The 27,960-nt window shown below is 40.1% G+C and overlaps 1 protein-coding gene across 1 annotated transcript in view; it reads right to left on the bottom strand.

Moving 5' to 3' along the window:
• SLCO5A1 (solute carrier organic anion transporter family member 5A1) overlaps positions 1-27,960 on the bottom strand; it is a gene marked incomplete at its 5' end in the record, with an annotated part of 90,755 nt that overhangs the window by 6,460 nt on the left and 56,335 nt on the right. Inside the window, 3 exons of the mRNA XM_021709987.1 lie at positions 1,086-1,327; positions 4,084-4,243; positions 27,072-27,270. Coding sequence (XP_021565662.1) covers positions 1,086-1,327; positions 4,084-4,243; positions 27,072-27,270 — 601 coding nt within the window. The remainder of the gene's footprint in view (positions 1-1,085; positions 1,328-4,083; positions 4,244-27,071; positions 27,271-27,960) is intronic.

The raw sequence follows: 27,960 nt of genomic DNA, 5'->3' as shown, positions 1-27,960 counted from the left end.
TATTCCTCATAGCAACTTGCCCAGAGCTGTGCACAGGTTGTTCTTCCAAAAATATCTGCTGATTGAGTGAATTAACCAGTGGGCCCTTTAGTATACTGTCATTTTGCTGTCAAGGCCCGGCTTTGCGGGAAAATGCCTGACCCTGCGCCCAGCAGCAAAGAAGCCAGAGCGCGCAGCCCAAGTGCCCTTGCTAAGCAACGACATCTCAGCAAGATACTTCCTGCCAGGTGCCCAGCACTATGGATTCTGGGGGGCCCAAAGGAAGAACAAGGACTGCCTCCTTTTCCTACCCGCTCATTGTGCGATGCCCCCTGGTTTCCCCAAAGCTGCCCCACACTGTGGATGAGCTCTTCCGACTGTCCTATTCCTTCCTTTGCTCACTGCAGGCCTTACTGCAAGTACCAACACGCTGATGTAAATGTGCCAGCGTCAACATTTTTAAAAGAACAAAAGTAGCTTCCGGGTTCTCTTATAAACAAAAGAGCCCAACAGGATACAGCAAGGAAAGCAGAGCCTGAACAACTAAAAGAAAAAAACAAATCACATTTCCCAGTCTACCCTATTCTTGATTCAACTCCAAAATTTTATATGATAGTACATAATGAACTCAGCATTTTGAATTGCAGGCCCAGCACAAACTCCCGCTGATCCTGGAGGTATTACCTATCTACAAGGTTGGAGATAATAGCCTTTGCTGTATGCACGATTTAGCAACTTTCCCAAATTGCTTTCTGCTCTCCCCTGGGGTCCAGCTTCTCATAGTTAACAGGGTTTCAATTCTAGAAGTTGAACCTCTCAGGGCAGAGACTTCAAGAATCAAAGGCACCCACAAGACATTTCATTAAACAATAGGAAGACAACTCAACTGAATACAGACAGTTCTTGGAGCATGAAATGGTACAAATGTCCTTCCCTTTCTGACAGGGAAAAACTTTTAAGATCACCAGGCAAATGTCTGAATGCCCTCCTGCACAATCTAATGTTGCTTTGCTCTCTAATTTATGACTTCTGTCCCTTGTGCTGAAAAATGTACCCTGGCAATCCTAAGTATACAACACACCCCAGAAGTCGAATGCCGTTCTCACCTGAGTGTTACTATGATGGCTGATGGTTGGGCACATGCCGTGATGAAGGTGACTATGAAAAGAAAAACTAAGAATGGGATAAGGGTATTACAGGTCCGTTTACACTTCCCAGACACAGCGTAACCATTCTCGTTGAGATACGTTTTGACGATAACCACCCGGAGCTGACCGCGCTGTCCTACTGTGGGTGGCGTGATCACTTGCCGACTTTGGACACAGGTGCATTCTGTATAATTCCGTATCTAAGTAAGCAAAATAAAGATCAGCTGTATGCCAGCCAAAAGGAAAATGGGGCGTAGGAATGTTAAGACAAAGTTAAGTAAAAATACTTTAAAAGAACTCTAGTATTTTTAAAATGCAAACGAGTTCACAGAAAGTAACTTCCCCCTTGATAATAGTAAGGTCAAGGTACCAAAATCTGCTGGTCAAAACGGCCTAAACCTAAATTTTTCTAAGACGCTTTCAACACTCAATTCGGTAACATTCACATCCGTATGCTCATTTTTGGTCATATTTATATACTGCCTCAATTGCTGTTTAACTCTTGGGCTCTTCAGTGAGAGAAGTCCTCAAAAACCAGAACCAAGCCTTATTTTTTTTTTTTTTTTTTGAGTTGGAGTCTCATTCTGTCGCCCAGACTGGAGTGCAGTGGCACACTCCTGGCCACCGCAGACTCGACCTGCTGGGCTCCAGCGATCCTACTGCCTCAGCCTTCCAAGTAGCTGGAACGACAGGCGCGCGCTACCACGCCCAGCTAATTTTTTGATTTATTGTAGGGATGAGGTCTTGCCAACTTGCCCAGGTGGGTCTCAAACCCACGGGCTCAGGCAATCCACTCACCTCAGCCTCCCAAAGCGGGATTACAGGCTGAGCCACCGAGCCTGGCTTCAAGCCTTATTTTTATTTGTGCTCAGCAGAGAACCTAGCACAACCCTGAGCACAGAGTGGGCCTAAAGTAGAAAATGTCTGTGAAGTAAATGCAGATAAGATCATAGTGCAACTGTGATGACTTCAGTACCAATAATAATAAAGATCATTTCATTGGCTGTTCCATTTAAACACCATTTTAACCCCTTTAATTAGCTAGTGTCCCACACCCTGTAGATGAGGACCCAACTCCGTAGATGTGACTTGAATCTGACTACTACGACCCCCACCCAGTGCTGCTCCTGGACTCTGACAGAGTCAGATGACGAGCCTAAATTCACTCATTTGTTTTTTTCCCCTAACAAATATCTGTGAACTCCTACTGACGTGACAGGTGCCATGCTAGGGAACTGAGGATAAGGAAGAGTAAAAGAGTCAAATCTTCTCTGTTAACTACCAAAATTTCTACTTAAATATAAAAGTGAAAAAATAAAACACTATTGGGTGTTACAGGATACCAAAATAAGCCAAAAGAACGTTGAATCTGCCAATTACCCTTCCTCCTATGATGCTGCTGTTCACTGAATGGACATTGGCTGAACTGGGTCTCAATGTGACCTCTGAACACTTACAGCAGCATAAGAACAAGGATGAAGATAGGCTGCTGTCTGGCCATCATGCGCAAAGGACTGCTGGCATTTTAAAAGAATGGGTGCTTATTCCCAAGGAAGGACCTAGCTACTGAGAACAGATCTCACTGCCTCTTTCAACATGGTCCTATACTGGGGTTCACCAATGATGTAATGGGAAACCAGCAACAGGAATTCTCAATTTAATCACTGAAGTTTCGAACTCAAATGAAAAAATGACATTCCAAAACCACTCAATCAATAGTATGAGGAGGGACCCCAAAAACCTGGGATTCATTTATACAAAACTATATATTTATTCCTACATGTTTAGATTTCAGTCACCTTCAAAGTACTCCATTTGATGCAATATACCTAACGAGACACTTTTTCCACTGCTCAAACCAGTTTTTGAACTCATCAATTTTGATGCATTTTAGTGCTCTGCAGTTTTTTGTTTCACCTCTACAGTCGACAAAATGTTTCCCTTTGAGGACTTTTTTCATCCAAGGAAACAAAAAAACGAAGCTCAGGCCAAGATTGGGTGAATAAGGAGGGTGAGGCATAGGAGTCATGTCATTTTTATTGGTCAAAAACTGCTAAACACTCAGTGCAATGCGAGCTGGTGTGTTGTCGTGGTGGAAGAACCAGTTTGTCACAATTCAAGACATTTCTTCCACAAATCATGATGCAACCTTTTCAAAACTTTGACCGTTTGATCCAGAGGAACAAATTTAAAGTGTACTACAAGGGGCTCGTCCTCCAAAAGATAATTCCATTTTTGGGGTGTCCCCCCTTGTATGATCCCTTATCACCTGCATAGAACAAGCAAATACAGTTTAACCTTTCAATGATGAAAACGACTTCCTACAATCTGTTCTTATTACACAAAGAATCAAACCAGGCTCAATAAAAAACTGACTAGAATATGAAAACCTTCTCCCAACTATTACAGTCTCTATATAACTCACGGGAAAGGGAATTCTCGAAATAGCCTATTCTTGAACTGTCAGAAGTGTCTTTACTCTAAAAGTTTTATTTTAAAAAAAAAAAAGCCTGAACTGAACTAAGTCTATGAAAAATAGCCATTGCCCATCTTCAAAGACTCTGATCAGGGGAAGTGCTCTCCTGTTCTCTTTTGTCAGCACCAAATGTGGTCATCTTGACCTTCAAACCCATCGCAAGAGCCCTGTCATAGGAACAAGCAGAGGCCCAGAGCTCAACCTGATCAAGTTTCACTGAGTTGGCACAGAATATAATGAGGGAGAGGACTGATGTGGAACCAAATCCCTGCACCCAAATGCACTCATCCCCAGGAAAAAAAAAAAAAAAATGATACACTGCGTACTTTTCCTTCCTCTAGGTTTTCATCAGAGGTGTTTTGTTGGTTACTTGGAGCCTCTTGAAAAAGGAGACTGAAGTCATTGTGGTTGCGTGTGGATTCTGTCACGTCCTCGTCACAGGGTGTTGGATTAAAAGAGGAATTTTTGAAATATACTCACCCCAGTGCTAAGATTACCACTATTAACACAGCCAGCCAGACAAGGGTTAAAGTATGTAATTCCATCTGATCCACAGACTGGCTCATACTCATGTATTTTACAACCACAGTTAACGTTGCAGCTTCCTGTCAGATTCCTATGGGGCATGGTGAGAGAAGGTCTAGGAGAGAAAAGAAGGAGATCGTGAGCAACACTTACCAAAATAAAACTCTAGGGAAGTTCTTAAAATTTAGTAATTTGTCCATTTTAGAGAAGATATTCTTCCCATCAAATCAAAGCTATGATAATATGGAGAAGTGCACTCCCCTCACCCCCAGCAATTAGTTTATGACTTTAAAACAAAAACCTAAAGAAAAATGTTTTAACCTTCTGGTACTACAGAGTCAATACTTTTATATCTAATTATCTGCCCTACCTTCATTTTACCCTCCATCTTGCAATGGGCCTGGTCTTACCATCTGGGCTCAGTAAATTCTAAACCTAGCATAACTACACACTTACTGTAGGCGCTTGGCTCTATGTTTCAACAAATCTGTGCCTCAATTTCTTACTTGTAATATAGAGGAAATTCTTTACAATATCGAATCCATAACATCATTGTGAGTATATAAACATGGAATCCATCATCACAGTTATCAATATAGGTGCCTTTGACCAAAAACTTATATAAATTCTCAAAGAAAATCAAAAGGAAGGGATTTTTAAAGATATTAGGACTCATACAACTAGTTTAATTCAAAAGTCTAGAGAATAAAGATTAATCAGTTCTTTCCTCAGGAATGCCCAAATATGGATTCACAACAAAACCCACATTATAGTGGGATTTGCTTTCTCATGAGATCATGGTGTCTGATATAAAGAAACGATCCAATATGAAAAGCTCTAAGAAAATCAGATCAGAAAACAAATAAGCAGAGGAGGAAAGCAAGTAAGGATGCAGGGCTGAAGAGAGTAGTATGAAGAAAGCAGCAGGACCCAGGGGAAACCCCCGGAAGAAGGAAAGCAGTCTGCAGTGCTCATGTCCCGTGATAATTTGGCTTTTGTGACCACCTTGTCAGGCATCACTGATGAAACACTGTTCCTAAAACTGTACGAGTTAGCAATAGCAGGTCCTTCATTCATTCATTCCTGGATCCATTATCAACTCATTCAACAAATATTTTGAAATATTACGTGCCAGGACTTATCTTCACTGACCTACTTTATAACAAGTAGGGATTCATGAATACACTATGTTCAAGCCACATGGCTTAAAATATTGCAATTCACGCAGTAAAAAACCTCCTTAGCAAAATGTACTAATCAACTAGAAAAATTGGTGTCTTTCTTCTCATTTTTTAATCTTCATAAATTTATCTCGGTCTTCAAAAAGACTTCAATCAGAGTGTTTTCTACTTCACTTAAATTCTCGGCTTTATGTTAAAATACTTCCTTGGCTATATAAAGCTATGCAACTTTGGGTTTATAGTTACCATCAGCAGCAGCCGCCGCAGCATATCAAACATGTCCAACAGCATAGCCTATCCCAACCACAGGTTTTTTTCTTGTGGCCTCTTTCACACTTTGATGATGACTAAGTCCTCACATTTTAATGGAATAAACAAATTCAATACAAAGTCCCATCAAGAAAGCCTTTCAACAAGGTGAAAGTCAAATAAATTTAGTTCTTTATTCATGTCATTTCACAGGGGGATTAAAATTATCTCAGGACATTGTTAACCATTACATTCACAAACTCCAAATGTCACACCATTTTAAAGTGTGAATATACCTAAATATATATATATATATATATCTGATTCTAGAGCAGTGGTACTCACCTGGGGCAATTTTGCTCCACCCTCACCAGGGGACACTTGGCAATAACAGGTTGCCAAATGTCCGGGTTGTCATAACTGAAAAATTGCTATGGGCATCCTATGGGCAGAAGCCAGGGGTGCTTCTAAACACCCTGCAATGTGCAGGACAGCCCCCAACTCCCACGACGAAGAATTATCTGGCCCAAATGTCAACAGTGTGGAGGATGAGAAACCCTGTTCTAGATCAAATACCACATTCTACACATGATGAGCCTGAGGCCAAGAAGACCAAGTGATTTACTATGAAACTGATTAGTGTTATGCTAATTGTTGTGATAGGAAAAGCATTCAGTGTATACATCAGTTTGCTCTTTGCCAACTCTCTAAGAACTCATTCATAAGCCATGACCAAATAAAAGGACTTTTATATGTCTGGATGGTTAGTCGCCAGAAATGACAGTCTTCAATGTCGTACTAATGGTTGTTATTGTTGCTGCTTAGAAGTTACACGGCATTTCCTAGGACAGCATGCTTTGCATTCATTTGTGACAACCACAGACTTCAAGCATCTCTCCTTGATGAGTATGTCCACTTAAGAGAATGGAACCTGCCGGGCTCGATGGCTCAGCCTGTAATCCCGCGCCTTTGGGAGGCTGAGGTGAGTGGATTGCCTCAGCCTGTGGGTTCAAGACCCGCCTGGGCAACTTGGCGAGACCTCATCTCTACAATAAATCAAAAATTAGCCGGGAGTGGTAGCACATACCTGTAGTTCCAATTACTTGGAAGGCTGAGGCGAAAGGATCACCAGAGCCCAGCAGGTCGAGGGTGCAATGGCCGGGAGTGGCCACTGCACTCCAGTCTGGGTGACAGAATGAGACTCCAACTCAAAAAAAAAAAAGGGAATGGAACCTAAGGAAAATATCAACAGATGCTCAAAACAAATGATTACAGGAAAGCAGAAGGCATTTTGAGTTTTGGAAACAGGAGCACAGTCCCAGGCGAACCCTGAGTGTGTTTGCTTTTCTTATGAGATCGTGATGTCTGACATGAAAAAATGATACAATATGAAAAGCTTTAAGAAAATCAATATAGGCAACAAATATAAATAGCAATGAAAGGAGGTGGGCATTCATAAAAAGTCATTAGAGGAAGAGGCAATTGGGCCCACACAAAAAGCTGCTGACATACATAGTTCATCCTTGTGCTAATTTTAAAAAATCATTTTTAAGAATAAAAATGGTCATTCATTTTCCAAAAACCACACTGAATTCTAATAATAGTGTAGATGTTTACACCTGAGTCACACTAAGCAACTTCTCATTAGCCTGAAGTGAACCATCACAGGGGCATGAAATGCACAAGGGTTACTTCCTAGAAGCTGCCCGAATCCCTATGTAAAGGGACTGTGCATCTTTCCAACAAATGAAGACATTTCTGACAAGACAGTCTTCCAAGTAAGAAGCTCATGTTAACTCAGAAATCAATGTAAGTGTTAATTTCGAGTGAGGCACAGGTCCTTACTAGCAAATCCCTTGTGACTGCATGGTCCAAGTGGCAAGCTTGAGAGCCATACAATGTATTATAGAGCAAAAGAGATGGACAGGATTTCTGAGATGATCTGGTAAACTTGCTAACTTTAAAGAATAGGAAACCATGAGAGGTACAATGAAAAACCCCACAATCACTGAGGCCTCAAGAAAACCAGCCCTGGAAAAACAAAAAATGGAACAAGAAGTAAACATAACAGCTTTGTTGTCTCATCTTTATTAAATCAATCACTTAAGGGTCAATGCTTATTTACCATAATAGACAACAACAGCATAAATTATTTGCAAACTGAAGTTAAAAAATTTCTGCCACAAGGCCATTACAGCTGGGTATGTAAGAACACAGTTGCTCTCAAAACACACACATGCCCCATACACACATAAATATCACCCTACCCCAAGACCTAAAGAACACTTGAACTTCTCCATCTAACATACTTCCATGCATCTCTATAAATCAGAGGAGTCCTTTAACCACCTTCTGCCTCCATTTAAGTTTATCCCTATTAAAAGATGCAAGTGGGAATGCAGGCATATAATATGTTCAAGTCACATGGATTAAAATAATGCAATTCACAGCAAAAACCTCTTTAGCAAACTATATTCATCAACTAGAAAAAACTGGTATCTTTTGTGAAATAGAGATCAGAATGTTTACATCACGTAGCCATTCTCCTTATTTCTTAATCTTCATCAGTTTATCTAATGAATGTTTCTTTTCAACTCCTCTTAAATTATTGGCTTTATATTAAAATCCTTCCTTGGCTATATGAAACTACGCAACTTCAGGTTCACAGTTATCATCATCATCATTTGAAACGAACATTAGCAAAGCCCTATTTTTACTCCATGAATTGTACACTGAGATCACTACATAAGTTGCCTCGCTTATTCCCTATGAGAATTATGATTATTGTTGCTATGCTTCTACCTTTCAGATGAGGAAATTGAAGGTTGAGAGGATAGATTACAAGCTAGTGAGAGTCAGAAATGGATTCAAACCCAGTTTTGTCTTTCTCCATAGTTTAAGGTTTCTCTATAGTAAAAGGTTTCTCCTTAAACCCCTGACACTAGGAGGGCAGTTTTGTGGAACTGCCTTTAATTTTGCTCTCCCTAACATGGGTCTTCTTGGTGGCTCATCCTGCTTCCTTCTTCCTGGAGGAAGCTCAAATGCAGTTTTCCTGGCACTCTGCTGTCAGTGCTCTTGAGCATTATAATCAAAAGTGGCTGGGTTCAGTTCCACATTCACAACTCACAAGTGCTATGAATGTCAGTCTTCACGTTTGTGGAATAGAGATCAGAATGTTTACATCACATAGCCATTGTGGGGGATTGGAGGGCAGAGCCATGTCCAGTGTCCAACATCCAACATTGTGCCTGGGACAAAAGAGGCACTGAGATATCAGCGAGCCCCCTTTCTACACACAGTAGAAGCATGAATGAGTAACAGTAACACAATCACAAATGTGAAGAATGCTAAAGGCTCCACGACATATTTTTTGTGTTTTTGTTTTGTTTTTTTCAGAAAGGAAAAAGTATTTTCTAATTTCCTTTAATAGATAACAGTGGGAAAAGAACAAGATTGAGTTCTAGTTTCAAGCCTTCCATTTAGCAGCTGTATGACCTTGGGCCAAATCTTTTAGCCTATGGCTATTAATACTTCTCCTGCCTACATAAAGAGAGACCTAGAATAATTAACAAGGGGCAGCATGTGATAATCTATGTGATAGCATAGGTGTATGAGAGGACTGTATTTATGGAAGTATATATATATACTGAGTTGGAGTCTCACTGGGTCGCCCAGACTGGAGTGCAGTGACTGCTTCCGGCCATCGCAGCCTCACCTGCTGGGCTCCAGCAATCCTTCCACCTCAGCCTTCCGAGTAGCTGGAATTAAGGTATGCGCTACGACGCCTGGCTGATTTTTTTTATTTATTGTAGAGATGAGGTCTCGCTGCCCAGGCGGGTCTCGAACCTGCGGGCTCAGGCAATCCACTCACCTCAGCCTCCCAAAGGCGTGGGATTACAGGCTGAGCCATCGAGCCCGGCTCCGAGTGTTATTTTTATTGTTAAAGCTTCCTTCAGCTTTGCAGACCGCACATTCAAACCAGGTACAACTTTAAACCTACATATAATAAAGCACAGTTTATACAAACCATCTCCTTAAATCCAGATTTTTAATAAAGATATGTCTCTTATATGGTGTTTCAAATACCTTAATTTATTATATGAAAGTAATACATATTCATTGTAGAAAATTTGGAATATATTTTAAAAACTAAAAAATTAAACTCATGCATAATGCTACCACTCAGGGACATCCACTATTATGCTTTTAGTATATTTCCTCCGGGTCTTTTGTCAGTGTTGTATATATAATATACATATATCATATGTGTCATTGTTATCAAGCTTATATGCAGTTTTTAATTCTATTTTATTTATTTTTTAAATGTGTTTTATTTTAAATATGTGGGGTACAATTCATCTATTTTATTTCTTACTAACATTACTTGAACATTTTTCTATCAACTTTGTAAATATAAAGTTACAGACTAGTAAATTTGGTATATTGTTTAATAATATTCAGAGGTATTCTTGAAAGAAAAAGTCTTATTAAAGAGATAGAAAATACTTTTGCAGACTTCGTGTTGATTTGTTTAGATCTTGGTTACAAAATACAAGACTTTCTGGAAAGAAAATTTGCTTATACTTCATATCCCCTTAATGCTCCTAAATTGAAGTAAAACAAAATTTTTTGTGTCTCCAAATAGAGATGACAAAAGATGGACTCACATCTGGAAATGGGCCAGGATTTGGCTAGAGCTCCTAGGATCTCTCCTAGGATCATCTCCTAGAACTCACATGTTTTCACTAGAAATGAACTCTAAGTCTATTTTTAAAAGTAGCTAAAATAATCCAAAAGCACGTATATCTAAGATCCTTAAGCAAACTGCTTTTCTTTCTAATTTTTCAGAAATTCCCTTTAAAACTAGTAATATCTATAATAAATAAAAGATTTTGCAAGGTGCCAAAGGATTTAAACAGTGGGGGGAAAACATCAATAGATTAAGTAACCTGGGAGACACAGGTGAGGGGATGAATGGTTTGAATTTAGGAGTGACCTGGCCAGAGATGTTAGTCATCTGGGAGTACTTGGTCCATTATCTAAACACGCCACACGTTCACGACGGCAAGATCGGTTGTGGTGACAAGGGACATAGATGCTCCCATAGATGGGAGTTGCAGCAAAGATCTGAATTAACAGGCTTTATCTACTTAATTTTCTACAGTCCAAAAACTACGAGGTAATAAAGCTATACTCAAAAAAGACTTAGGGGAAATCACCTCTGAGCTTTAGAGCTGAGTGGGACTGAGTGGATCATCTTATCCAGCAATCTCTGCAAGAACAGAAAACCAAGAAAACTCTTCCTGGTCATATGGTAGCTTACATCACCCCTGGAAAAGTTTTGGCTCAGTAGCTCAAGTTACTAAACCAGAAGATGATATAATCGATTTTACTTTAAGTTCAGAGACATGACACTTGATAAATGAAAGATAATAAAGCTAGAATGATTAGGTGATTTATCAAGGCTGTGCTAGTTTAAAAGTCTGGACGTGGAGATCAGATTTAACTCCACTTTTAAAAAATCATTTGAAGAAAAGGCAGAGTGAGGAGCAATAACTCATATTCCACAATGTGTTTGTGTGAAGTCTTACTTAAGCCACAGTGTTCACAGTCAGTGCCATCTCTTTGGGCTGCAAGATGATGAGAGCACACCTGTGTAAAATCCAGTTCAGCAGCCACAGGGAGGAAGCAAAATGCATTTCCTAATTAAAACTGCAGGGACATTGTAGATGCTGGGGATGTAATTACTTGAGTTGGAATTGGACCAGGTTTTGGCTAGTGCTCCTAGGATCTTTCAAATGAAAACTCATCAGATTCACAAATCTGAAATTATTATGTTGTGGTGAACACTAACATGAGATCTACCTTCTTGACAAATTTCTAAGTGTAAAATATGGTGCTGTTGACTCTACATATAATGTTGCACAGCAGATCTCTAGAGCTTATTCATCTTGCTTGATTAAAATTTTATACTTGTGGATCAGTAACACCCATTTCCCAATTTTCCCAGCCCCTGGAAACCACCTTTCCACTCTCTGAGTCTGCGAATTTGACTATTTTAGCGACCTCATGTAAGTGGAATCGATGACCAGCTTATTTCACCCATCATAATGTTCTCAAGGTTCATCTCTGTTGTTGCATATCACAGAATTTCTTTGTTACAGCTGAATAGTGTTGTATGTATACACAGTCTTGCATTGCTTAATGATGGGGCTAAGTTCCATAAATAGACATGCATTGGTTAACGATGTGGATATGTTCTTAGGGATAGTTCTGAGAAGTGCATGGTTAGGCAGTTTTATCGCTATACAAACATCATAGAGTGTACTTCACAAACCCAGGTGGTGTAGCCTACTACACACTAGGCTATATGGTACAGCCTATTGCTTCTAGCCTACAAAACTGTACAGCATATTCTTGCACTGAATACTGTAGGCGATTGTAGCACAATGGTATTTGTATGTAAAAACATAGAAAAGGTACAGCAAAAACAAGGTATAGAACATTTTTAAAATGGCACTCCTGTAAAGGGCACTTACTGTAAGTGGAGCTTGCAGAACTAGAAGTTGCTCTGAGTCAGGAGTGTTGAATGAATGTGAAGGCCTAGGATGTTACTATACACTGTTGTAGACTTGATAACCCTATACACTTAGGCCACATTAAATTTATTTTTTACAATTTCTTCAGTAATAGATTAATCAGTTGGGCACAGTGGTTCATGTCTGTAATCCTAGCACTTTGGGAGCCCACGGTGGGCGATTGCTTGAGGACAAGAGTTTGAGACCAGCCTAGGCAACATAGCGTGACCTCACCTCTGGCCAAAAAATTCCCAATATCAGCCAGGTGTGGTGGCACTTAGTTACAGCTGCTCAAGAAGCTGAGGAAGAAGGATTGCCTGAGCCCAAGAGGTTGAGGCTGCAATGAGCTGTCATCTTACCACTGCTCTCCAGCCTGGGTGGCAAAGTCAGACCTTGTCTCAGAAAAAAAAAAAAATTAAACTTAGCTTACTGTAGCTTTTTTTTTTTTTTACTTTACTTTAAAAAAAACACACACGCTTTTGACTCTTTTCTTTTTAATAATGGAGATAGGGTCTCGCTATGTTGCCCAGGCTGGTTTTGAACTCCTGGGCTCAAGCAATCCATCTGCCTCAGTCTCCCAAAGTGCTGAGAATACAAGCATAAGCAATCACGCCCAGTCCTTTTGGACTCTTTTGTAATAGCACTTAGCTTAAAATACAAACACGTTGTACAGCTATACAAAAATATTTTCTTTCTTGGCCAGGTATGAAGGCTCACACCTGTAAACCCAGCACTTTAGGAGGCCAAGGCAGGAGGATCACTTGAGCCCAGGAGTTCGAGACCAGTCTGAGCAACATAGTGAGATCTTGTCTCTACAAAAAAATCAAAAAATAAGCCAGGTGTAGTGGAGTGTGCCTGTAGTTCCAACTACTTGAGAGGCTGACTCAGGAGGGATACCTAAGCCCAGGAGGTCGAGGCTGTAGTGGGCCGTAATAGCATGATGGCACCACTGCACTCCAATCTGGGTGAAGAATGAGGCTCCAGTTACAAAAAAATTCTTTATATTTATATAAAGAATTTTTGTTTTTTGTTTTTTTAAGAGTTGGAGTCTCACTCTGTCACCCAGGCTGGAGTGCTGTGGCACACTCACGGCCACCCCAACATCAGCCTGCTGGGCTCCGGCGATCCTTCCGCCTCAGCCTTCCAAATAGCTGGAACTACAGGCATGTGCTACCACACCTAGCTAATTTTTTATTTGTTGTAGAGACAAGATCTCACCAAGTTGCCTGGGCTGGTCTTGAACCCGCGGGCTAAGGCAATCTACTCGTCTCAGCCTCCCAAAGTGCTGGGATTACAGGCAGAGCCGCCGAGTCCAGCCTCTTTACATCTTTGTTCTATAAGCTTTTTTCTATTTAATTTTTTTTGTTTGTTTACTTTATAAGCTTAAAAATAAAAAACTCTGACAAACACACACATTAGCCTAGGCCTACACAGAATCAGGATCATAAACATCATAGTCTTTCACCTCCATATCTCGTCCTACTGGAAGGTCTTCAGTGGCAATAACACTACGTGGAGTTGTTATCTCTAATGACAACAAGGCCTTCTTCTAGAATAACTCCTGAAGGATCCGCCTGAGGCTGTTTTACAGTTGACTTAGTTTTTTTTTTACAAGTAGAAGGAGCACAGTCTAAAATCACAATAAAAAGTATAGTATAGTAAAAACATAAACCATTAACATGGTCATGTGTTGTCATTATCAAGTTCCATTACTATACATAAGTGTTTATGCTATCCTTTTGTAGAACTGGCAGTGCAATTGGTTCACTTATACAAGCATCACTATAAACACATAAGATGTGTTTGCCATGGCATCACTAGGCAATAGGAATTTCTGAGCGCCATTATAATCCTACAGGACCACTGTCATATATGCTCTCCATCATTGACCAAAACGTCCTCATGAGGTGTATAACTGTGCCATATTTTTTTTTTTATCCATTCATCTGTCGATGGACATTTAGGTTGTTTCTACATCTTGACTATCAAATCTGAATTTTCTAAAGAAACCACTAATAACACATCAGGTTCATTCTACAATAAAACTGTGGTTCCATTTTGGTCCACGGGAAAATTTCACCTTCCCAAAACATTCCAACCACATCCCAGGTTCATGAGTACTTGATGCTAATGCAAAGATGACTCAATCATTAAGACCTTTAATATCAAAAAATTCAACATGCCAGTAAACCTATAGCCCCTTACACAAACTGTAATGAATGGAGTTGGCTTAGATAGCGTGATTTCTTCTTTATGTTTTTTTTCTTCTTTCAGAATAGTTTAATAGTCAAGAGCATCACATTCAGACTCAGGGAAACTACGTCAGCCATTTTCTAGCTGTGTGACATCGACCAAAATATTTAACCTCTCTGAGCCTCCTTCCCTTAACTAACAAATTTGAGAAATATGTTACTAAACAATTATTAATCAACTGCTTACTATTTATGTGTGTTATTCCATTTTATCCTCCCTATAATCTTAAGACATCATGAAGTTCATCTTAATGTCGAGGAAGCTGAGACAGAGAGGTTAAGGCATTTGCCAAGTATCTTATTCAATCCTCATTTCATTCAACAAAACAGCTACTATTCATAACCTCACCTTATAGATGTGGAAACCAATCACTGAAAAGTTAAGTAATTTGCCCATACTCAGCTAGCATGTGCCAAGACGAAGGTGAAAACCTACATCTGCTAACTTGAGAGCCGCAGAGCAAATGCAGTAGGTGTGCAGAGCACCGAGCATGATGCTTGTAACTCAGCTGTCTTGAAATAGGAAACAGTGCGGTGCAGAGAGAAATGGATACATCCTCTATAGCTCACTAAGCAAGAAGGTGGTGTGTGCATGCAGGTGTGTGCCTATAAAAAATACATACATAACTTAAAACAGCACTTCAGTGTGGTGTTCAGAAAGAACACAACCTCTGAAATAGATCGTCTGGATCTGATTCAGTTCCACACCTTATTAACTGACACCTTTGGACAAATCACTTCATCTCTAAGCCTCAGTATCCTTAATGGAAACATAGATAATAACACATACAGGAGAGTGATGTTGTAAGGAGTAGACATAAAAGACATATATACCTGCCAATCACACCAGTGTCAAACAGGTACCTAACAAAGGCTCCTCTCTCTTCACTACCACTCCCTTCATCTTTCTCTTTATTGAGTTTTAAGGAGAAAAACAATACCGCAGGCAAGTCTTTAAAATCACACAGAGCAAGAGAGAGGTTTTTCTAGGCAAGCCAACCACCTACTGTTGAGCAGATTGTATACTGCACAAGAGCATCCAGCCAAGGGAAGGAAACTAAACTGTTGGGAGCCAGCCTTGGAGGCCCGCCTGATTGACAAAGTCCAGGTGTGCTGAGGACCCCCGGCCGCAAAGCGATTCCGGGCAGCTGAGGCCCTTCTGTCTTTCGTCTTTGCTGTTGGTACAGCTGAAGAAATTCTGTGCAGTCGTGGAAGAAGAAAATGGCATGTTTATGCAAAGTACTCACAGCTAACCTGAGAATATCATGGTTCATCTTTCCATTTTCCCACTATGCCGCTTGGCCTTTTCTAACATATGCAAGGGTTAAACTCTGAAGCACATCAAGAATGCTTTCTTTCACTTGGTTATAAGTTACTAGATATTGCTTAAGTAATAAATGATATAAGTATATTCACTCCTTATTTGATTTAGAATTATGTAGTTTAGTGTTTAGATATAAGGTTTTGTGAAGCACAAGTTTTAGTAAGTTCATTATGAATTCATTATAAGTTCTAACACTTATCTAGGAGTTATGTAGTTGATTTATAACACTGTTTTCACTGACTTAGGATAAAGATTAATCGTTAAGGTTTTTACTTAATTCAATAGTTAAAACTCTAGGTTAGCATTTATAAAGTGGGTTTTCACTGAACTCATAATATACTACTCAGACACTTTTATGATAACTTAGCTAAAGACAGAAAGCAACCTTGGGGGCCTGGGAAACATTACTAAAAGCTTCTTTTGAGTTTTCTTTAGAAACAAGCACTGCAGGATAAGAGAAAAGTAATGGAGACACCTGGACAAGAAAAGCAATTACAACACTCTGAAGGTCATAAAGCCCCAGAAGGAAAACTACTGCTACATGAAGAACTTTACACTTGGAAACTTTCTGGAGACAGTTCAAGGACTGTAATTCGGGACTTTGGACTAAAACTATCTATCATCTTTGGCCTTATGAATATGACTCATTGTCTGAATGTTTGTAGGGTTCTTGGCTGGTTTGTTGCTAAGACCACTAGATGGTGGTAACTTGTACAGCATATATACGTGAAGGAATTTTCTTTGTCTTGCCCCTTTACGAATGGTATAAAAACTCTGTGTTAACTAACATTAAATTGTCATCTGTTCAGGAAGCAGGTGTCTGGGTATAATATTTTCGTCCTTCGCCTATCCGTCTCTCCTTCAGGAAATCTCACGACCCTTGCAGGGCGGGACCCCCGCACTAAACGTAGCCCACACTCTGCTTGGAGAAAGGATCCTATTTTTATTCACACAAAGGTATCTGCTACTCTAAAAGTGGCACCCAGAAGTGTTTTCACTAACTCATTCTAGGCTATTTTCCTAGAAGTACTAGGGGGCCAGAGAAATTCTCCATGGAAACTGGCTTTTCTTTGGTTAATTTAAACTTCATTGAAATCAGACGGCAAACATTATAACGATTGGGTCCTTGCAGCAGTTTCCCACACTCCTAATCAAGTTGCTATTTCTTGGTTGAATTCAATTAAATGACAAGAGATGTATCAGCACATTTACATCAAGTTCTCACGAGTTGCAGCATCACTGTATGTGTAACATCCCTGAGCAGAGGAAGATGCCAGGCATTCATTCAACTTTTAAAGAAGAAAATGGAGTTGCTTTGCGTGACCTAGAAGGGAAGGGAGTAGAGACAAGAACCTAATTTTTTTTTTTTTTTTTTTAGTGCATACTAACTGCTAGACTCTGTGCTAGGAAATATGAGAACCTAACCTTGCATAATCCTCATAATCAAAATGACACACATTTGTTTAAAATATCTGAATGCGTTAAGCCAGATGTTGAGGATGGGAAAAGGAGGCACTGACTCCTCATTTTTTAGCCTTCTGCATTATTTTAATTTTTTCAACCACATATGTTTTACTTTTTTTTTTTTTTTTAACTGTGCTGCCCAGGCTGGAGTGTAGTGACACAGTCATGGCTCACTGCAGCCTCGACCTCCTCAGCTCAGGTGATTCTTCTGCCTCAGCCTCCTGAGTAACTGGGACTACAAGTGTGACACCCAGCTAATTTTATGATTTTTTGGGGGGTAGACAAGGTCTTGCTGAGTTGCCTAGGCTGGTCTTGAAATCCTGGGCCCAAGTCATCATCTCATCTTGGTCTCCCAAAATGCTAGGATTACAGGCATGAGCCACTGTGTCCAGCCATGTTTTACTTTAATGATGCTCATAATCAGGAGAAATTGACATTATCACCAATTTTACATATAAGAAAACCAAGACTTAACAGTAGTATGTAATTTTTTTGCAAGGTAACACAGCTATAAAATGATGAAGCAAGTACTTGCCTTTGAAAGTAACACTGTGGAGATTTGAGAAAAAAATAAAGTAACATTGTCTTCTCTCATTCTGTAGGTCGCCTATTTGCTCTATTGATTACCTCTTTTGCTGTCAGAAGCGTTTTAGTTTAATTAAGTACCACTTATTTATTTTTGTTTCAGTTGCATTTGTTTTCAGGGTTTTAGCCATAAACTCTTTGCCTCAGCCAATGTCCAGAAGGGTTTTCCCTAGGTTTTCTTCTAGGATTTTTATGGTTTCAAGTCTGACATTTAAGTCTTTAATCTATCTTGAGTTAATTTTTGTATATGGGAGAGATACAGATCAAGTTCCATTGTTCTGTATGTAGCTATCAAATTTTCCAGCACCATTTGTTGGATAGGGTGTGCTTCTGTCTGCTTCGTCAACAATCAGTTGACTGTAGGAATTTGGATTTAATTCTGGATTCTCTGTTCTGTTCCATTGGTCCATGTGCCTGCTCTTATACCAGTACCATGCTGTTTTGGTTACTACAACTGCGTAGTATAATTTGAAGTCAGGTAATGTGATGCCTATACATCTGACAAAGGAATAATATCCAAAGAAATCAAACAATTCAGCAAGAAAAAAGCAAATAACCCCATTTTAAAAATGGGCAAACGACATGAACAGACACTTGTCATAAGAAGATATACAAATGGCCAACAAACATGAACAAATGCTCAACATCACTCATAATAAGGGAAATGCAAATTAAAACTACAATGAGATACCTCTTTACACCAGTCAGAATGATCATTGTTAAAACATCAAAAAATGATAGATGCTGGCATAGACGTGAAGAAAGGGGAACACTTACACAGTTGGTGGGAGTATATGGAAGACGGTATGGAGATTGCTCAAAGAACTCAAAGAAGATCTACCATTTGATCCAGCAATTCCACTACTAGGTATCTACCCTAGGGAACAGAGGTCATTATATTAAAAAGAACCTGCATCCACATGTTCATCACAGCTCAATCCACAATTGCAAAGATGAGGAATCAACCTAAATGCCCACCAACCAATCAGTGGATAACGCAAATGTGCTGTAGATACACCATGGAATACTATTCAGCCATAAAAAAAGAATGAAATCATATCCTTTGCAGCAACGTGAGTAGAACTGGAGCTCATCAGCCTAAGTAAGCTGACTCAAAACACCGCATATTCTCACTCGGATGTGGGAGGTAAATGGTTACAAAGATGGAGATAATAGACACTAGGACACCAGTAAGGAGGGCGAGAGGAGGGGAGTTAGGGTTCAGAAACTACCTTCAGATCACAATTTTCACTATCTGGGGAATGGGCCACCTGAGACCCAATCCCCACCACTACACAATATGTCCATGCAATGAATATGCATGTGTACTCCCAGAATCTCAAAAAAGAAAAGAAAGAAAATAATGCTATCTTAGACAGACAAGTTAAGGGGGAGGGGGAGAGAGTTGCCAAGAGTTCATTCTTGGTAACTAGGACTAGGTTGTCTGCTAAGAAAAACAAGACTAGGGTAAGGTAATGGATTTGAAGAAATGGATATTTAAAAGGAGCCACCATCATGGGAATGGGGAAGGAAGCTGGCTAGGGCTAAGGAAATGGATTGCTCAGCAAAGACGAGGGCCTGCTAAGATTGGAACTCATAAATTTGTAATGGAGCCAATCAGCACAATTATATAATTTTGTCCCAGTGGTGCTGGGAGAGCCCAGGAACAGTTGATTCAGGATTGGTGAGACAGATGTGGCATTAAGCAAGGGTGTTAAAAGTCTTGAGGAAACCTGCAGTTCAAAAGCAGGTAAAACACTGAATCTGCCTTATTTTTCTTTCTTTCTTTTTTTTTGAGTTGTGGAGTCTCACTTTGCTGCCCATCCTGGAGTGCAGTGGCATGCAACCTCGACCTCCTGGGTCCAGGTGATCCTTCCGCATCAGCCTCCCAAGTAGTCGGAACTACAAGTGCACACTACAACACCCAGCTAATTTTTGTAGAAATGAGTCTCATTATGTTGCCTAGACTGGTCTCAAACTTCTGGTACAAGTCATCCTCCCATCTCAGCCTCTCAAAGTGCTAGAATTGCAGGTGTGAGCCACCGCGTCTGGCTGAGTCTGCCTTTCATTATCTCCTGAGAATACACTTGAAATAAAGTAGAGTAGGATTCAAAGGATGAACACAGCAGCAAAGTGAAATGGAATGAGTGACACCAAACTTCGCAAAAATGGCATAGATAGCCATGGGTTTATGGCAACGGGCAGACACCCCAGTGGAGGAAAAGGAGTCAGCCTGCCTGATGGACTCTCCCTAAGTCCTGACTTCAACATTGGCAGGGCAAAAGCGGAAATGGCAGGGCTCCCTGGAGATCAGAGGGAGAGAAAATTGGAAAAAATGAGCCATTCCATTCTCATTGGTCCAACCCTTCTCTCCAAATCAGGGTGCAGAAATTCATCAGAAAGATTTTTTCTCAAGAAACTGGAAGAAATGTAAACCAGCTAAGCTTCTACTCGAGATGTAGACAGCTCAGAATAAAAACCCAGCCGGGCTCAGTGGCTTAGCCTGTAATCCCGCACCTTTGGGAGGCTGAGGTGAGTGGATTGCCTGAGCCCGCGGGCTCAAGACCCGCCTGGGCAGCGAGACCTCATCTCTACAATCAATCAAAAAATCAGCCGGGCGTGGTAGCGCATGCCTGTGATTCCGGCTACTTGGAAGGCTGAGGCGGAAGGATCGCCGGAGCCCAGCAGGTCGAGGCTGCGGTGGCCGGGAGCAGCCACTGCACTCCAGTCTGGGCAACAGAGTGAGACTCCTCAAAAAAAAAAAAAAGAATAAAAACCCTTCACTCCTGTCCTTGAGGAGAAGGGGGAGGAAAGGTGCTAGATTTAGTACAAACCACAAAGCCCAGAATACACAAACAGAAACACTGACTCTTCAAACCAAATGATAAAATGTAAGGCATAAAAACAAAGGGAAAAAATAGATTCTAATTATGTATGCAGAAAGACCTGAGATGACATGACTTTAAAGCAACAGTAGGATGATACAAAAACACTCAGAATATAGCAAAGAAACAAATGCGTATCAAGACAAAGAATAAGGTTTTACACTATCTCTCATAGCAAAAGACAGAAACATAAAATAACAGAGAAAAAATTAGACACACAGGCAACCAGTCCATATGTTCTCACATCTGACTGATAGGAGTCCTGGAGAACATAGAGAAAATGAAAAGGAGAGAATGAATAAAGTAATAGTAGAAGAAAATGTCCCAAAGGTAAAAAATTTAAAAAGGCATGTGTTGGATTAAAAGAGTTCAGAAAATGCCAGTACAATAAATGACCAAAGCCCTATGCCATGGCATTCATTCATTCATGAAACAAACTTCATACATGCTTTAGATGGCAGGGATGCTACCATTATGTAGGCTACACTGTTCCCAAGAAACCACATTTTAGACAAAAAAAAACAAACAAAAGCAAAGCAAATAATTAAACAGGATAATTTCAGACAATGTGAAGTGTTAAGAGGAAACTGAGAAGGAGTACTGTGATCAAGAATGAGGGGAAAGTGGGTTCCCCTAGATTGGGCAGAGAAATAAAGTCTCTCGAGAAGTTGGCATTGGAGTTATAAGAAGGGTTCAGCCAGGCCAGGCTTGGTGGCTCAGCCTATAATCCCAACACTTTGGGAGTCCGCGGGTTTGAGACCAGCCCAGGCAGCGAGACCTCGTCTCTACAATAAATCAAAAATTAGCCAGGCATGGTAGCGTGCACTTGTAGTTCTGGCTACTTGGAAGGCTGAGGCAGAAGGATCACTGGAGCCCAGCTGGTTGACGCTGGGGTGGCCATGAGTGTGCCACTGCACTCCAGCCTGGATGATGGAGTGAGACTCCAACTCAAAAAAAAAAAAAAGAGGGTGGACCCAAGACAAAATCTAAAGCATTCCTTATGAACTTTCACAACACCCTGAATAAAATATCCTAAAAACTTCCAAATCATGCTGGCCACAGATAAACGAGAACTAGGACTAGCATTAAATTTCTTATCAGCAACATTAAATGCTAGATGACAAAGTTCTCAGAAAACAAATTTTTCAAACTAGAATTCTATCATCTTGACTATCACTTAAGTGTGAGAGAAGAATAAAGATACTTCAATATACTTAGAGGCTCAGAAAGTTTTTCTTTCCTGTACCCTTTCCTAGGAAGTTATCTGGGGATTTTTCCCAGCAAAATGAGGACTTAACAGATAAGCAAACAAAAATTACTGAATACAATTGAGAAAACGTAAGAAAGGAAGTCCCTGGGTTTAAGTTATGTCAACAGAACAACCAGCCCAAATCCAAGCAGAAGGATGGAGAGTTCCAAGAAAAAGCAGGATTCAATCAACGAGAAAGTGTGATTGAGAAATATATGGGCATATGGGCATAGTAAAAGCATATATAGTTTAAAAAATATATGAGCATAATAAAGGCAAATAGTAAGAGAAAGAAGAACAGGCCTTTAGAACTCAAAAGCAATAGCACAAGAAAGATGCGGTTCAAACATGACATAACTTTATGCAAAGTCCCATCTCACCCCACTTAGGCGACCGCTCCTTCCCTCACGCTCCCTGTTTTCTAGAGAAAATAAATCAATAGGCTCTGAACTTATGAGCCACACATGAAAGAGACCTTTGGTGAGATGCTAGGACGATGACAGGGAAATCGGGTAAAAGCCTGCAGCGTGAACATGAAGACCCAACCCCTCTTCCTCCACCCTTCACTCTCAGCTCTCCAATGCGAGCAGCTATGCTTACAGCCCAGAAGCCCACCCCAACAGGGCCCCAGCCAACAGACAGGAGAATCCATCTCTTGAGACTCTGAAGCACCTCTGGTCCCAATACTGGAGTACCCTGATGAGAATGCCAGCTGGATCCAACCCCTAGAGGAAGATGGCCCTGCTGTGAGATCTACCAGATGACAAGCTCTACACTCACAAAGCAACTATTCCGCTTTTTAAATTCTCATTCTTCAATACGTAGAGAAAGCTAAGAATCCCCAGAAATGTGAGCAAAGCTTCTAACACCATCAAGACAGCATAATAAACAGAAAGCAGGCACTCACTAGACACAGATAAATCGGAAAGAACAGAAAATCTAAATAATATTGGAGTAGTAAGAGAAGATATTCCATTCAGGAAGCAAGACATCTAGAAACAAGGGTCAATAAAAAATCAAGAAGGAATTTAGGATATTAATAATACGATAGCCAAAATAAAGAATTCAACGGAGGACAGGAAGATAAAGTGCAAAAAGTCTTTTTTAAAAGGTAGAACAAAAAAGAACATGAAATAAATGATAAAGAATAAGAAAAGGAGAGGATCAACAAAGGAAAGAGGAAAAACTAAAGATTAAATATAAAAACAGATCTGAAGGATAGTCTCCAGACAAAAAGCTCACAAGTACCTAGCAAAAATTAAAAGTGACATATCCCCAAATAGATCATGGTGAAATTTTGGAATACCAGGAACAAATGAAAGCTTTCTGGAAGAAAAAAATATGTCACATACAAAGGATTGGGAAAAAGAAAAACCGGGCTTTTACAACAGCATTAGGACTTAGATGACGGTGGAGCAAAACCTACAAAATTGTGACTGAAAATGATTTATCAAAAATTCCAGCCAACTTGGCAATCAAATATAACAATATATGTGACAATACAACTACATATATGTAAAACTGTATATATAACTACACACACACACATATATATGGGGGTGCCAAAAATTGTATACACATTTTAAGAATGACGTTTGCTCAAAAGATGGTGTTAATCAAATGAATGCTGGCATCACCATGTGACAGGCAGGACAGTCAAAGAAAATGGCAAGCTTCATACTAAATTCATACTACACATTGCTACCATAATTCAATTCAACTTGGAAAAGTTGAGCAAACTTCATACTAAATTCATACTACACATTGCTACCATAATTCAATTCAACTTGGAAAAGCAATTCATAGATAACATCTCTTTAAATGTGTATACATTTTTGGCACCCCCGTGTGTATGTGTACGTGTGTGTATATATATAAAAATTTAAAGTGAAAGATTTATATATGTATATAAAATCTCCCCCAAAAAACCAAAGTTACAGCCAATACAGCATTGTTGTAGGTACTGGAGTATGTGTTCCATCAAAATGAAGGAGTAAAGCAAAAAAAGAAGACTCTGCAGGTTCAGAAAACAAAGGATCAGTACAGAGAGAAGCAAATGGAATTCTCAGGATGACAGCAAGGCAGCTGGTCAGGAAACATCACGCCCAGATTACAGCAGGGGGACAGAGGGTCCTGTATAGATGACCCTAAAAAGGGGGAAAGTGGAACCATGAGTTCATTAGATAGGTGGAAGATCATATTGAGATATTTCTTAGGATGTGGGAAGCAAGACACAGATTCTTAAAAAAAAAAAAAACAAGCTAAATGCAAATAAGGCAATTATTAATTTCAGGAAAATGAATGTTGTACAAATGGGGAAATCTAATCATGATACACGTGTCATAAACAGAACATGAAAATATCAAAGAAGGATTTGACCACAATTTGTGAAGGGAAAGCAGAACTCCTAATTTGCCAAGATAAGAAGTCATAAGTAGTGTCTCAGTTTCGTTAATTTAGATAGTACTCCTTAAAAATATAGAGGAACATTCCAGAAGAGACAGCTAAAAAGATTGCAAAATTATTGCCCTGGGACTTGGGGTTAGTCAGGAGACTGCTGGATTTTTGTTACAAACTTTTAAGTTCTATTTACCTTTTCTAATTGTAATGAAATTAATTAATTCAATAGAAATAGAAATGATTCTTATTAGCAATGACTCATAACGTCTAACCTCCAATCAGCACTGGTGCGTGCCCTGTGTCAAGCTGAGAGCCTTACACACATTACGTACATAAGTCTCACCTAGAACCTTCTAAAGTGATCGCTGTTAACACCACCTCATTTTGCAGAAGAAGATAGGCTTCACGTTAAGCAACCAGTCAAGCAGAGTGAAGATTCAAAGTCAGATTTGCCTGCAGAACCTGAGCTCTTATTCTATACTGTTTTTTAATGTTTCAAGACTTTATTTTCCATGCCATTCTATCAGGCACTATTAAGAAGGCACATACCTGGTACATGGATCATACACACACACACACACACACACACACACACACACACACACACACACACACAATGTCTCCTGGTAGAAAAATAACTTTCAGGACAGAGGACGGTTGAGTGCCTGTAATCTAAATAAGCTCCAATTAGCCATTCCTTTCTACTCGCCTCCCACAATCTAAGTTGACTAAATGAAATTAAAGCTTGTGTTACTCAAATGTCAAGTGGAACATTTTGTATCATAAAATCCCGCCGATGACCAAAAGGAAACAGAAATGTTTGTTGGCATCAAGCATCAAAAAAATGGACACTGAATTTCCGTTAAATGAGCAGATCCCAACAAGCCTACATGTAAGAAAGAAATACAAGTTAATGTTCTCATAACTCTCAGAGAAGAGTTGTCCACCTTCTTTTGGTGAGGCTGTGGGGAAGTGAGCACTCAGATCCATTGCCGGTGAGGATAAAACTGGGTACAACACCTTTGGATGTAATATCACAGTATTTATTGCAATCCCACTTCTGGGAATAAATCCTACACATATGCAGAAGTGAGAGAGGTGATAAATGCATGAAGCTATTTACTGCAGCACTCTTTTTGATCACTAAACATTAGAAATAAGTCAACTGACCATCAAGTAGGGAAAGGTTACATTACAAAATGAAATGCTACACAGTGGTTAAAGGTAGTACAGAGGCATGGCCTCTGTAGCCAAATTGCTTAGGACTAAGTCCTGGGTTCTGGCTATGCTGGAGGCAGCCACCCTGGATGACAGGATCCTACAGTTACATTTTCAGGAATTTTGTCAACTGTTTGTTTAATACAATCATTTTTATATTTGTTTTACACGATCATTATTAAAAATTAAATTATATAAACATACAATTAAATACATGATATTAAAAATAAAGATAATAAATACTTAAAACTCATCAGCTTCTAATAATTTTGCTATTATCGATGCTCTTGTCTGGGCTTTGAAGTCTATTATATCTGTATAATAGAAATATTACATAATGGTCATCTCCTCCCAACAGGACATTCAATGTCTTCAAGTTTGTGGCTTGAAATCAGCCACGGTGGGAATACTTACACCCCAGAAATGGACAAATGCTACAGACTGGGACTTTTTATTTTAGAGTCATTTGTGAAACATTTATCAGCCTTCCACTGGTTCCATGTGACCTGTACCTCAGTTTTGCCATCTGTAAAATCAGGATAATAACAGCACCTACCTGATAGGGTTGTGTGAGGATTCACGAGTTAATTCACGTAAAACACTTGGCATGCTATAGGGTAAATGTAAGCGTTTACTATGCTTCCGATTATTTATTACTGGTACAGTAAGCGCTCCAAGCTATATTGTTACATTTTTAAAAAGTAAAATATGTACAAATGCTATATTTTAGATACAAGGCAGGGAAAATTAAAAATGCATATTCATAGTGTCTTGTATAAAGAAGTCCTGAAAGGATACACAAAAAAATGAATCAAAGTGGTTACTGGTTTCATCTTTGGGTGAAGGATTGGGAAGAGGTAGGTGGATAGAGAACTTGGGTAAGAGTAAGACTTTTCATCGTATATTGTATTTTCTTTTTTCTTTTTCTTTTTGAGTTGGAGTCTCACTGGGTCGCCCAGACTGGAGTGCAGCGGCCACTCCCGGCCACCACAGCCTCGACCTGCTGGGCTCCAGTGATCCTTCCGCCTCAGCCTTCCGAGTAGCCAGAATTACAGGCGCGCGCTACCTCGCCCGGCTGATTTTTTGATTTATTGTAGAGATGAGGTCTCGCTGCCCAGGCGGGTCTCGAACCCGCGGGCTCAGGCAATCCACTCACCTCAGCCTCCCAAAGGCACGGGATTACAGGCTGAGCCACCGAGCCCGGCTGTATATTGTATTTTCATTCAACACAATGTTTTTGAGCTATGTGACTATACCGCCTAGTCAGAACACTATATCCAAAACAGAACAGCTTTCATTTATCCAATAAGTGTTTCCTCCTCATCTTCCGTAATCAAAATGCTACGAAATTCACACTGTGAGGGTCAAAAGGGACACACACACAAAGGCAAGACCCTGGCCTCTGCCCTTCAGGTCTGCATGCTCCCCATGGGGAGACAGAGACCACACAGGGAGGTCAGCTGAGCAGAAGGGCAGAAGTCTGACCATCACTATACAAGCACCCCAGGGCTCAGCACTCCACTCATGCAGACATGGGCGGCTCTCCAGGGCTACTTACCCTGTTGTATAAGGGATGTTTATGCCTCCTAGATTAATGCTTTCACATCCAACAATAAACAGGGTTGAAAAACACAGCAGAGACACACCGCTGCAGATCATTGCTAGTTTTGCAGATTCTCTGGCACCAAGTTTCAACTTTTTTATGATGTAGCCTCCTAGGACAATACCAACACCAGCACTGGGGACAATGATAACACCTGGGGAGAAGAGAAGGAGAGGATTAATTTGAACTAGTGTATACTATGATTTGTCTTATCTAATGATTCTGCTTTCTGCTTGCTTCTTAGTACAAAGGTAAAGAATAAAAAAAAATTGGCCGGGCTTGGTGGCTCAGCCTGTAATCCCAGCACTCTGAGAGGCCGAGGCGAGTGGACTGCCTGAGCCCGCAGGTTCATCTCTACAATAAACCAAAAATTAGCCAGGTGTGGTAGCATACGCCTGTGGTTCTGACTACTTGGAAGGCTGAGGCAAAGGATTGCTGGAGCCCAGCAAGTCAAGGCTGCGGTGGCCAAGAGCGTGCAGCTGCACTCCAGTCTGGATGACAGAGTAAGATTCCAACTCAAAAAAAAAAAAAAATCATTGTAATCAATGAATTTTCCATGTGTGTGATTTTATAGTATAATATTTCCATCACATATTTGCAGGCTACATTAAAAAAAAACTTTTACAAAGCAATAAAAATAAATACAAACAACTCATTAGAAAAGTGAGCAAAACTTGGGTGGTCCTTTAACAAAGAGAAAATCCAGATAAAAATACACCTATGAAAAGTGTTCAGCCGGGCTCAGTGGCTCAGCCTGTAATCCCGCGCCTTTGGGAGGCTGAGATGAGTGAATTACCTGAACCCGCGGGTTCGAGACCCGCCTGGGCAGCGAGACCTCATCTCT

The sequence above is a fragment of the Carlito syrichta genome, unplaced genomic scaffold, assembly GCF_000164805.1.
Source record: "Carlito syrichta isolate Samal-C Ts95f unplaced genomic scaffold, Tarsius_syrichta-2.0.1 Scaffold287855, whole genome shotgun sequence".
NCBI lineage: Eukaryota > Metazoa > Chordata > Mammalia > Primates > Tarsiidae > Carlito > Carlito syrichta.
The sequence above is the reverse complement of the archived record's forward strand: the minus strand, read 5'-3'. Positions and strand labels throughout refer to the sequence as shown.